The following is a 13,301-nucleotide window of genomic DNA, read 5'->3' as shown; positions in this document are numbered from 1 at the left end:
TGGAAGCTGGCAGACCAGCCCGTGTTGGGGCACGTGTTCCCCGCTTCCTTCATCAGTAGATACCAGAGAGAAGCTTCACGCTTCCCCTGCGAGGCAGCAGTGTCACTCAGCTGGCTGACAGGGTGTGGCAGCGTCTCACTCTTGGTGCGTGTCGTGGACACACTCCGAAGAGTATGGGTATATGTACGCTGGTGGGCTTCTTCCACTGGCACAACAATGTGGAATCCCCAGACGACCTCTGTAGAGCTGGGAAAAAACAAAACAAAATATGTCAGAGAAAGACAGAACTGACTTCTGAGTAGCTGATCAAGACAAAGTGTAGACAAGTGCGGTGCACAGGGACTGGGAACAGATGGTGAAAGTGGAATGCCTTAGGGACCGTCAGCATGGCCCTGTCCCCTCACAGATTGCTTTTATGAATAATAAGGTTAAAGTAGCCAGCATAGGTGGAAAGTTCAGGTCCAGGAAGTACAAATCCAGACCAAGATTTTGTTTTGAACCAACCAGTTGAGCATAAAAAGTCACAGTCACTGAGTACTCTACTGGTTGGTTGAAACAAAATCTTGGTCTGGATTTGTACTTCCTGAACCTGAACTTTACACCTCTGGTAGCCAGTTGCAGGTTCATGCAACTTCACATTCTGCATGCATCTCTCTGAAGTTTGAAGAGCAACAGTTCATATGGCACAAATTTTCTTGTGTTAACCAGTCATTCAGTGAAATATATGTACAGTATACATGTATATTGAACAATGTAGGACACTCTCCCGCATGTGACTCAGTGAGCTCCTATTAAGAATCTGGGCTACCCACTCCTCCATATATGCATAATGCTTGCTACTCCTCCTTTTTCAGTTAGAGTTCCACTAAGGATCACTTTCTGGCTCTGCATCCACAAATATTCATGAGCGGACAGAAAATATGTTCAGATTCTGAGTATCAGGCTTCCAGATGGATTTGAGCACATGATTGTTAGTAGCAGACTGATGACCAGCAGATAGATTTACCTGTAATGAATCGGGCTGGTACCACCTCCATCTGTGTATCTCTTCACATTAGATGAGACACACTGAGTTCCACAGAGCCCAGCTTCTTCCAAGATTGTCAAGTACTTCATTCCACACTATCCCCCCCCCCCCCCAGCTGCCCCCAATGTGCCCCCCCCCCCCTCCGAACCCCCCACAGTCCCTACACTGGAAAATTGTGTAGGGATTGGCAAGAGTGAGAAATCAGCACCGGGCTGGTGCGCCAAATTAGCCCCCTGTGGGGGTGCCTCATTTCTTGAGGCTCAGTGTGGCACTGAAATTAGGCAAGGGTCAGATCATCATGTGACCTAATTTTGTGGGCCCATCTGGTTGGAAGTGATGTGCCCTCCACTCGGCCAACCAATGTGAAACAGAACAGGCAACAAATCAATGAATGAAAGGAGAAACCAGCAATCTATTTAGTTAGTAATGATTTGAGCTCAATCGTGTAAATAAAAGACTGCTGTAATATTAATAATCAAGAACATGAAAAACATTCTCAACTGTTTACTGAATATTTGGAAAAGAATAAATGACTGCAGTTGTTATATTACCCCTTTACTAACAATCCTTTCGTCCACCTCTTTGCAAAGAATGCTTATCTAGTTATGAAGAGAGACTCGCATGCCATTAAGATGATTACATTTTCCCACCACTTACAACAACTGATGAAAAATATAAACACAATAGCAGTGTGCTTATCTACAAGCATGAGGTTTTCATCTAGATTGCGTGTAAAGATTGTAATTTGTAACAAAAACTGGAAATGTAGTGACAATGAAATGTAGATAAAATATGCAACAAAGCAGGTGCGGCTGACCGGAAAATGCCATTTATGGATTATAGCTTGAAGTTGCTATATCTACTTAAAATGAGAATAAACAAAAAACATTTGCTGCCATTCACTCGTGTGGGTACTGAGTGCAAAACAGTCAGTTACAAGAATGATTTAAAAAAAAAAAGAACAACAGGACACTCATAGCTGGAAAATCTTTTTGCCAGCTTTAATTGTTCAGATGTTTCTGGTGTCCTAGAAGGAATCTCCTGTAAAGAAAACTGGCAGCTTCTTTAAGAAAGGCACAGCTGGGCGTGGCTTGATTTCCTGTGCTTAGCAACGCTAAGCCCAGTATCCCACAGGAAGCAGTTGGGGGGGACAGGTTCATACTTGCTTACAGGGCTGCTTGCAGAGATAGATATGGCTCCTTCTTGGTTTTGCCTGCCAATACAGTTATGCCTAGTAAGAATTAACAATGTCGCTAGTGACATACAGTACTTTGTCACTGCAGCTTCTGCAATAATATCTGTCTGGATATCTGATAAATAATCTAATTTAAATATTAATGTGAATGGCTTTAGGCATAATGGGAGCATCAGACCTATTGCAACTAAGTTTGAATTGTTATATGCATGAATTAACTTTAAATAGATGTTTGGTGGAGGTATTATTATTAGCAGTACTCTAAGCTCTCTACAGTCAATGCATTTCCAAATAGGCAGTATGCCTCCTGGTGCATATGAAATATCATCATGATGATTATGCCACTCATGCTGATTTTTTGAGCATATCCTGCAAACAGTGAATAGAAACACATGGTATTACAGAGAAATGTCAGATTTGCATTTTTTTAAACACCTTTTTAAAATGGAATCTTTATTAATTCTGACCAACTTTGTGACTCTGTACCCAGCTATGTTAGGATTAGGGTTGGAAAATGGATTGGTAATTTTGACAAGTGAGAACAAAATACACATACTGTACCTACTGTATATGGAATGCATATTGAATTTGGTACCACTGGGCTTATTTATTTATTTAGTTCACTTGTTCAGGGTGTATGTTTGATGAAGGGAAATCTAGCATGTTGTTAGGCTAAATGTTTTGAGTTTTGGTTTGCAGTTTCACTTGTAGTATCAGTGTTTTTTTTTTAATCTAGTATCATGGTATGACAGACGAAGGACTTGAGGGCTGGGAGAACGAAAGGGACTGGGAAACAAACAGGATCACAAGGGATCAAAAAGAGGAAGGCTAGGACTGGGAAGAGCAGAGGCAACAAAAGGGTTTAACGTCAATGACCAGACTGGGGAACACAGGCTTGGGAAGCTGGGAGTGATTTGCACATGAGGGCTAGTAAAGAGATGCAAGACGAGAGAAATAAGGGTGTCTTGTTAAGACCATGACAGGGAGGAGACGGGCAGGGATATGACATCTAGATGCTATTGTTCACGGAATTCTATGGCGTGATCGTAAACAATCCACAAACACCGTAATTGCCTTGGTTGTCAGACAGGATTATTAGGACATTAGCAATCCAGCTATGACCTAGCATACATGCATCAGGGAGCTGGGAGTCTACAGAAGAAGACTTTAAAAATTGTGAAATATTCTTGCATACTGTTGCATTTATTATTGCCTTATGTGCTCTGTGCTATGAATTAAAAATTAATATTTTCTGCAACATTCATTGCACCCTCTCCTTTAAGGGGATTTGTTTTTTTTTTTTAAAAAAAAAAACCTCACACATTGCTTCAGTTTTCTTTTGAAAGTGAAAGGTTCATTACACAAATGGCTTTTATGACATACCGGAGTTATCATGTAATGTGAACAGCACACCCACACATTTCGACATGCGACGAAAACAGCCAGGCTACTTTATTTCTAATCGGGAGAGAGAGCATGGCTTTAACATTGGAACCAGTCCCTCAAGGCTGCCCTTGACTGCGAAGACATGACTCTGCTGTCCATGCACATATTTTTTTTTCTTTTGTCATTTTGAGATTCAGAGGTGACGTGCATCGGTTTAATAAACACCAGGCCATCTGGTGCGCACAAAACATGGAAAGACAATGAATGAAAGATCTGAGGCTCCATGGGAGAATAACAAGACGGCATCCCAAGAACTTCAAATGGACTAAATTCCCCTTGTTTTTATCCGTAAGGCAATTGCTAAAAATTGTTATAGCTAAATGGAAAAGGTCTTAGTCCAGAATTTTAAATAAAGGTGCTGCCCAACAATACATGGAGTAAAAGGAGAAAATATTCACCTTGAAAAGCAATGGAATTGATGTGCAGGGAGATATAATATAGTCAATTGATTTTTGCACTTTTGTTTAGTGAAAGATGCTCTTTGACCATCAAATTCCACTCAGATCATTATCTGGAAAAGTTATTGGGTATAAATAATCTTTAAAAAAGCCATGAGCTCTAATAGATTTACAATCCTTCCATCTCCTCACCGCTAATGCTGATCAGGGTCAATGAAGGACCCAGAGTCTATCCCAGGCAACAAAGGTTAATGGTCCTCCCTGGATGGAATGCCAGTCCTTCATTGGGCACAGATACACCGATCAGCCATAACATTACAACCACCGATGTTGTGTGAGCCCCCCTCAAAAGAGCTCTGACCCATCAAGGCATGGTCTCCACAAGACCACTGAAGATGCTGTGTGGTATCTAGCACCAAGACGTTAGCAGCAGTCCTGTAAGTTGCGAGGTGGGGGCTCAATGGGTTGGACTTATTTGTCCAGCCCATCCCACAGACGCTTGATTGGATTGAGATCTTGGGAATTTGGAGACCAAGTCAACATCTTTTTCATGTTCCTCAAAAAAATCCTGAACAATCTTTGCATGGTGATGGGGTGTATTATCCTGCTGAAAAAGGCCACTGCCAAGTTGTAATAGAAAACGTGACTCATCAGACCAGTCTACCTTCCTCCATTGATCCATGGTCCAGGTCTGACACTCGCATGCTTATTGTAGGGGCTTTCAGCAGTAGACAGGGGTCAGCATGGGCATTCTAACCAATCTGCAGCTATGTAGCACCCCATACACAGCAAGCTGAGATGCACTGTGTGTTATGACAGTTTTTATCATAGCCAGCATTAACTATTTTGGATATTTGTACTACAGCAGCTTCACTGTGGGATCGGACCATTTGGGCTAGCCTTTGCTCCCCACACACATCAGTGAGCCTTGAGCAGCCATGACTCTATCATTGGTTCACCAGCTAGCCTTCCTTGAACCAATTTTGGTCGGTACTGACCAATGCATACCAGGAACACCCCACAAGACCTTCCTACACAAATAATGTACAGTAGTAGTACATGCTTAATAAATGCATTATTTAACCAGTAACTTTGTGTTAGTTACATACTGATCTTATGTTTGTTCATCATCATCAATTATGATGATTCATACATTTCATGCAGGAACTATATTAGTTAACTGTTAACTAATTAGTTGATCATTCATATAGGTCCTGCATGAAATACATGAACCATCATGATTGATTAATGATGAACTTAGCACTTAGTTGCTGGTTAATTAATGCATTAAAGAATGTGTGTACTACTACATTATTTGTGTCCACTTACTGTAAGTAAAGTGTTACCCAAAAATAGTTACTCTCATAAAATCCAACAAGTCAGACAATCTGGTCATGGAAGATTCTCTCTGGTATGTCTCTTTGGGAGTATTTGTTTCCTTCCTAGAAATATTGAGTCTTCAAGTCATACAGTGAAGTCTCGTACATAATTCTAACTATGAATTTTTTCTAATCATTACTGTAACTGTCATTGTGTTGTATTCAATCAATGGTTCATGCCACAAGGAGGTGATGGCTCAATCTGAGATGCCCCAGTGCAAATCCTGAGGTGTCCATTTATAATGTAAATGTGGTAAGGCAGTCTCGCCTTTGGCATGGTGAAAATTGGATAATGTATCCTCTGTTGATTAAACCAAATTCATATGGGAGTGGATTATAATATCTTCCATGCAGAAAAAGAAGTGTAATGTAATCTTTGGAGGAAATATCATGATTGAGTGGTAGCATGCATGACCTGGCCGGTCAGTTATAAAAATACTATGCCTTTTCAGCCACAGCTTCCTCACTACTTGGTAGCTGCTGCTTGCAGTTTAGCTTTAATAAAGAATGTGGGATAGACTCCCATGTCATACCCAGAGGGCTCTCCACCATAGATCATACAGACATTGCAGTCCCGCTCAAGCTTGTTTCATTTATAATTCATGCAAAGTGGTGTGGGAATGGGGCTGATTTTGCAGTATTTTACTGTAACTACAGTGTGTATATCCTGGAACCTTGATCCCCAGCCAGTGTCAGTCAGATCAAGGTCCGCTCTTGCTCTGGAGGGTGCAGGGAGGGAGAGAATAGTTTAGTTGTGGGAAATATTTTGGTTTGTGCGATAGAGCAAGGACACAAAACTGCAAGGAATGGGCCTGTTTAAAGGGGGCACCGCTGAAGTTCAAAATGCAAATAAAACGGGAATGTGCACACAATACAAACGGAGGCCCACTTTTTTTCTTAAAATGCGTTAACTACAGAAATTCAGAGCATAGAACAAAAATCTGCACCAATGAATATTGGATGTACACCAAATATGTAATAGTCATTTTAAATTAAATTTTACTTAATAAAAAGATGAAAAATGAGGTATAATACAAAAGGGACAGATCTGCATAGCATTTTACTCGTATAAGCCTCACTGTCAAACTCTGCTTAGTTTTAACATTTAATCAACCTAAGATGTCAAAGAGAAAAAGTGAAATTATTTTCTTAAAGGACATAAGTTAAAAAAAATAGCCATCCGTCCCTGTCAAACATACCACCAGTCTCAGATGCATACTATCCATGAAATTTCCAGGAATGGTGCTACAGTGCATCCCACACAAAAGTCAGCACAATTGCATAAGACAGACAGAATGATATCCCTGTGCTGTTTAAATAAGGGAAGAAACTACAATAACTAACAGGGAATAACTATCATGACTACAACCAACAAAAACATCACTACAGAGGGAAACAGCCACAGCTACAAACACACAGTTAACAACTACACTGATACAGTCAGGAAATGAACACAAAGTCAGGCACTTAAATACAGTACATAGATAACACGAACAAACAAGGGGCAGGTGTGGGCTACAAAGAACTAGGGGCAACGAGGAGCGGGTGAAGTCAATCAATGGATACAGCAGCTTCAAACACCAAGTGAAACCAAAACAAGGAAAACTGACAGCAGGGAGCAAACACAATGGACTGTAACTGGAATACATACACTTACAAAACCAAGAGAATATAAAATAAGTGTTAGACGAAAAAACAACTAGTTGAGGCTGGAGCCAGCCTTGGACCCACAACAGAACGCAGAATTGGGAAGGGTGACCGATCGCTTAGCCCATTGAGCCACACTGGCCCAGGGAGCAGGGGAACACACTAGGGCAAAGCGGCTACATGACAGGATGACCAGCAACACCTGCTGGCCACAGGGGGGAAAAACACATGGGACAGGGCCAGACAGGCACCGATCCTAACAGTCTCTACATCTACCTCAAATGAATTTTAATACTTTTATGAATTTGTGGCAACTTCACTGATAAAAAAAATCTTATATACACAATATGTAAATTAATAAAACATAAAAATTAACATGTGTTAAGAGAATTAAGTTAGAAGGGAAGGTACGGCTGCTGGGGAACCTGCTATCAGTATCAAAGGAGAGCTGCCCTTTGTCCTCTTATCAGTCACCACTGCACTGCCCTTGAAATGCTATTCGCTGTCCTCCTCTGCCTCATGTCATAGCAGAGACCATTATGGCTCTGATGACTTTGCTGTGCTTTTTTGCTGTTTGCTATTGCTCTGTGTAATGGGCTTAAATGTACCCAGGACAGAAGGAAGCCTTTCATTTGATTCATATCTTTATATCGGGTGGACAAAAATAGTTTCGGATCCAATGTTTCCTTTATGGTTTAAAAATGTGGCAACTGATACTGTCCCCCATGCTTAATTCAAGTTGAATTTTTTTTATCATACGATGAAGGTACCATGTGGCATTTTATAAGTGGAAATTAGACCCGAAGAACTTAACTGGGAAGAAATTTTGGAGGTCAGATATGTTTTTCCACCTCTGAAGCATCTGTGGATTGCCTCAGTTTAAGACTATTCATCCAAAACGCTGGAAGTGATTGATTTCTTGGCTGCTCAATAAGCAACATTCTGGTGTTTATGAATAAAATATAAATGAAGTGTGCATACATTGCATTTTATTTGTGAGCCTAATTTTATTTTCTCGTCACAGATGGGGGAGGTGGTGTTGGCAGATATTTAATGTAGGCTGTTTAGTGTCGGTTTACTTTACGTCCCCATCATCTTTCGTAAATGTCACAGAAGAAGAAGATTGCGGGTATAACCTCTCAGCTAGAACTCATCTGAATGCCATGGTTTATTATGTTATCAACCCATTATATTAAATCCGCTAACACGCCCCAACATATGTGTAAAAAAACAGATTGCTCGTCCTCATTCCGTAGATTGGCAATGGTCCGCCCCTTTTGAAGTGATGATCTCGTACTCGGTGGAGTGAAAGTACTAGCGGTCTTACAAAACAGTTTAACTGAGAGCACTACAGCTCCTACATCGGATTTCTTTTTTCGAAAGAAAGCGTGTGGCTCAGAAGGAAACAATTTAGAAAGGCTTAAGCATACCGTAATAGGACTTTGTGGCATTACTGCTTAGGTTGCGCTGAACTGCGATTGACCATGGGTTCACAGATTTTCTGGTTTGTTGCTGCTTACGATTATCCCAAACTGTGACCGTGAAAACAACCTGAAGAATGACTTGATAATTCATCGGCTTGGGTACTTAATAATGCGGACTTTTTAAACATGGACTTAAAGAAAAAAAAAACTAATCACACGCTGTTACTTTTGCTAATTAGCAAAACTTTGTGTGGCGAGTAATTTAAAGCAAACCATTTAAATCAGGCATGTGAACGCTTTTCAGCATTCGAGCCTACATCCCCAAAAGTAACTTTTGCAAACAAAGTTTCCAAGCTCTCTCCGAAGTTGTGCTCCGCGGTGACGTAATCTTTTGGCTAAGAAAGGGAGCTGTCCAACTTTTCAGCTCTTTGTGTTTAACCCGGTAAGCTGTAGTGAAAAACCTTACGAAAACCCGACCGTTGTTTTCACCGAACACCTTTTGCTCGGCATCGGGTTTCACCCACGACGGGGTTGTAACCTTAGCTATAGCTGGGATGGATGATGCCGGCGGTAAAGTAACGGCAGCTCCTATGGTGGCAGGCAGTGGCAGCTACAGTGGAAATGCGAGCGCTCCCAAGCATTTGTGGAGGCAGCAGAACCAGTCGCCTCTCCCTCCGCACCATCACTCGCTCGTAGCTCGGAAGCACCACCGGGTGAGACAAAGAGGATTTTCGGACACCGAGAAGTACCTGTGTCCTGGAACCATGGATCGAACCTACGCTGTGGATACCGGACACCGACCCGGTTTAAAAAAATCCCGAATGTCATGGCCATCTTCGTTTCAGGGACTTAGACGGTAAGCCTGGGATCCTTTAGTTCAGATTTATAAGGCGAAATGAAGTGAGAAGGGCGTGTGTATGTGTGTGTGTGTAGAATTCTATATCACAGCATGTCTAACCTTTAAAACGACACATATATTAGACCCAAGAAACGATTTCTTAGCAAGGCATTAAGTCAATGTAGTACCTGGAACAAAAATAATAGTAACAATTTATAATTTGTGCAATCGATAAGACCAAAGCTGCTTTTGCAGTGATTTCACTGTGGAACAAATGCACTTAAATCTTAGCGAACCTCTTAATACTTATATGGGACGATAAAATAAGAATGAAAGATTCAGAAATTTCTTTGCTGATTTCTTAGGCATTTTGACATTTAATAAAAGAGCAAATACGAGGTTACGCTGTTTATGTGCAAAGGGCAAAAAGTGTATTTATGCAACGTAACTGACTAACATAATACCTACTGGCACACCAGGGGCTTTTGTCGGTCTGTCAGCGTCCCCAGTGTCACTTATAATTGAGGTTTGTAAGGCATGGACACGCCGATACAAATACACGGTCCATCCTCGGGACTTTAAGGCGTATTTTGTGCGATGTAAGCGTGCTTTACTAGCGACAGTGGGATAATACTCAGGCACAAATGGGGAGGAGAAACCCCGCTAGGAAAACAAATGTACAAATCTTTAAGGTGATTAAAGGGGATTTTGATTAAATAAAATGTGAATGCATGGAGCAAGGTTGGTTTAACGCTGACAAGGCGTAATAAGCGGCGAAAACAAGACGTTACTGTATGGGACGTGCAGACGCCGTAACATCTGTATGTGACATAATGTGCTTATGTGAGCGGGAGTTCGACTTTATGTGAAAGTGCGCCCTTTGAGATCTCTTACCATAATGGACTTTGGGGTCCACGGAGTCGCGGGGCTCCGAAGGGCGCTGCACTGGCCAGCAGACGTGCTCTGGCTTTGACATTCCCCATTACGTTCAATTATTTGCACACGATCTGGCATATAGCCTAGTTCTCAAGTGTCATGTTGCTGTAAGAAGACTGTAAAACGGATGAAACAATCTTTTCAGATGCGTTCAGATCTAAAGGTTAACAAAAAGTTTAGCAGGTTAGATTTTTAAGTGCACAGTTTACATGTTTCTTTGTTTTTTACGCTTCAGTTCGGTCGTATGTTCATGATGGGTCATGTAAGAGATCACCTTCACATATATTACATGTATAACATTGTTTGTGGATGAAATGATATGGTTCATATAGTGAAGACGCTGGTGGCCTATTGCCGTAAATCACACGGATCATTCACCCATCTTCAGACTGCTCATCGCGGTCAGGGTCGCGGGGGCTTCTGCATATCCAGGTAATATAGGGCACAAACCTGGGGTAAACCCAGGACTGGAATGGGATTAAAAATCGGCCCTGGACTTTTCCCCATACAGGCGCGGCACACACACATACCTAAGATAATATTTGCCGATCGGGAGGCGGAGGTCCCCTACCATGAATTTTGCCGATGGGGAGGGCGGGGATACGAGGGTACATGCACACAATCACACACACTATGAGTAGTTTAGAATAATTACTTGGCCAACTGCGTGCTTATGGTGTGCGGGAAGAATACCGCATCCAATTTCCACGCACCTACCTTGTCAATGAAGTAATCCGTTAATCTGGCAATTTCTTAGCAGTTGTGTCATAATTAAATTCAGCGTAATTTCTTGTATCAATATAAAAGAACACATTGCGCTATTCGTGTGCCTATTTCATCGGGCTGAGCGACGATCGCAAGATTTTGCACATAGGCCAAGCCAGTGAATCCAGTGCAGTTTACCCGAGACAGACCCCGTTGACGTCGCCTGTCCGTCATCCGTGCGATGGCTGCACCATGGTTTGCGGCGTCTTCTGCGGGTTAATTTGCCCATTCCAGTCCATCTTTCAATACATCCACATCTAACACGTTAAACAGTCCTGCATATATAATGCTTTAGGCATTCTACACAATGACATAATGGCACATACGGATGACTGGAAGCCTTTTTCCTCAGCTACCGTAAAATATTGAACAAGTACCTAGTACTATAGTACGTAATGTGAGCAAGATAAAAAATAATCTATAATATGGCATAAATAGTTTATCAAATAGTATTATATGTAACATTATCTATGTTAGCGGTGTTTATGACTTGCTCTGGTTCCACTGGATTTATTTTTAACTAGGCCTAATTATATCTCGGAGGAAAAAAAACAATAAAGGTTTCAAGTAGGTCATTTTCTTTTCCATTTTAATCGTGCAGTCTGATTAACAAGCATTGGACAAAATACGAAATAAAAATAAGAGCAGTGATCAATGAAAGGCACTGTGTTCTAGGTGGAAGGTTCTGTTACTGACAACTGAATATCAGTGTAAAACTGCATTTCTGACATAATGAAACACACAATTTCAGGACTTTTAAAGTGCAGCCATCTGTAAGCCTGATTCACTTATTTTTTTTATCTCTGTTATATTTAGGAAAGACTATAGACAGATCATATGAAAGGGTTTATATACAAATCTATGATATTTGGTCATGACATACATACTGTATCATGTAACTTTTATCCTGGGTATTAAGAAGGCCCCTCGTAGTTTCACTTTGAAGGGACGTGAGCTGGGTTGTAATGATTAACCTTTCATGCCTCTTAGAGTGATTTACTCTCTCCTGGTTTTTGCTTAATCAGAACTGATTCAACGCACAAAGTAGCACCAGAAACAGAAAGTGAACTCGTCCATTTTGGTCCTGTGAAGAAAGGGGAAAATGGCCCGCTGGCTCCTGGGGAACTGCCACGCTGAAGGCAGTAATAAAAGACCAATACGCGTGAAGCCGGTCGCTCCCAGCATGGCTGCTTTGGCTGATATTTCCTGCCCAACTTGGGAGAATTCAGAGCAGATTGATTGGCCTCATATTCACAAGGATGTCTGTCAATCAAGGGAACAGCTGTGTGAAATCTAGGGCATCCAGTCAGATGCCAGGTACCTCACAGGGAGGCAGACCAGACCTTTCAGATTCATTTCTCCAAGCATGTCTGGAGATCCAATCAGCTTGATAATATGTATAATTCAGTCCTGGCCAAATTGAGTGTAACACTTCAGTGAAGGGAAAGTTATTCATGAGACTTGAAATTGGCTACTGTGTCTAAAGTCTACCCAAGATATTTGGGAGTGAGAAACACCCTGAGTATTGTGTTGCTTCATTCCTTTCCAGAGCTTTATCTTCAGTCATAGATACATTTTAAAGATGAGTTAATCATTACAAAGTAACTTGCAACATTGTGGTTTCACAGCAGTTAGGGCATATTTATCACTCTTGTGCTCTACAACTAATAAAAGTCATCATTGGCATCATTAGATATAAACAGCCTCCTATCAGAACCATTTATACTTAAATGGTGACTGCAGAAGAAGTAAACGACAATAATGTCATATTAAATAATGCAACTAAAATACAGAATCAGCTGAATCAGCTCCTAACATCCTGTTTCTAATATTAATTTAATGTACATAACATAGCATTTATTTAATACAATGTTAATGGACTATTTTAGACATATTTTAGACGTTGGGTTAACCTCTGTGCTTCTGTGGTCCTCTTAAGTCAGCTCTGCGTCTAGTTCTGACCTGGCCCTTGATGGATGAAAGTGTTTGCGTGTGGTTTGGCTAAAAGTGCCTTCTCTGAAGCATATGGTTAGGATTTTGGAAGCCAGCCCCTTAAAGACACCATCATCAGTCCTCCAAATCGAGTTTAAAAAATCCTAATTTTCACAGATCTTTCTTTTTTTTTTGGCTTCCGAGTTAAACGCAACTCGCATGTTCATGAGGTAGATTTCTGGGAGGCTGTTGGCTGTGGTACCCTGCTGAAGAGGACGCTTTTAATTGATAGTTGTTGTAGAATTTCCAGAACT

At 41.2% G+C, this 13,301-nt stretch overlaps 1 protein-coding gene across 6 annotated transcripts in view; it reads left to right on the top strand.

Moving 5' to 3' along the window:
- pde4d (phosphodiesterase 4D, cAMP-specific) overlaps window positions 1-13,301 on the top strand; it is a 293,242-nt gene that overhangs the window by 79,367 nt on the left and 200,574 nt on the right. The window contains exon 1 of one of the 6 annotated variants that reach the window (XM_023802840.2): window positions 8,976-9,372. The exons of the other annotated variants lie outside the window; for them this stretch is intronic. Within the exon in view, the coding sequence (XP_023658608.2) occupies window positions 9,071-9,372 (302 nt within the window). The 5' untranslated portion in view covers window positions 8,976-9,070. Of the gene's footprint in view, window positions 1-8,975; window positions 9,373-13,301 lie in introns of those variants that run through there. 6 annotated transcript variants of the gene reach the window in all.

Source organism: Paramormyrops kingsleyae, chromosome 2 (genome assembly GCF_048594095.1).
Source record: "Paramormyrops kingsleyae isolate MSU_618 chromosome 2, PKINGS_0.4, whole genome shotgun sequence".
Classification (NCBI taxonomy): domain Eukaryota; kingdom Metazoa; phylum Chordata; class Actinopteri; order Osteoglossiformes; family Mormyridae; genus Paramormyrops; species Paramormyrops kingsleyae.
Note: the sequence above shows the minus strand (reverse complement) of the source record. Positions and strands in the feature narration are given on the sequence as shown.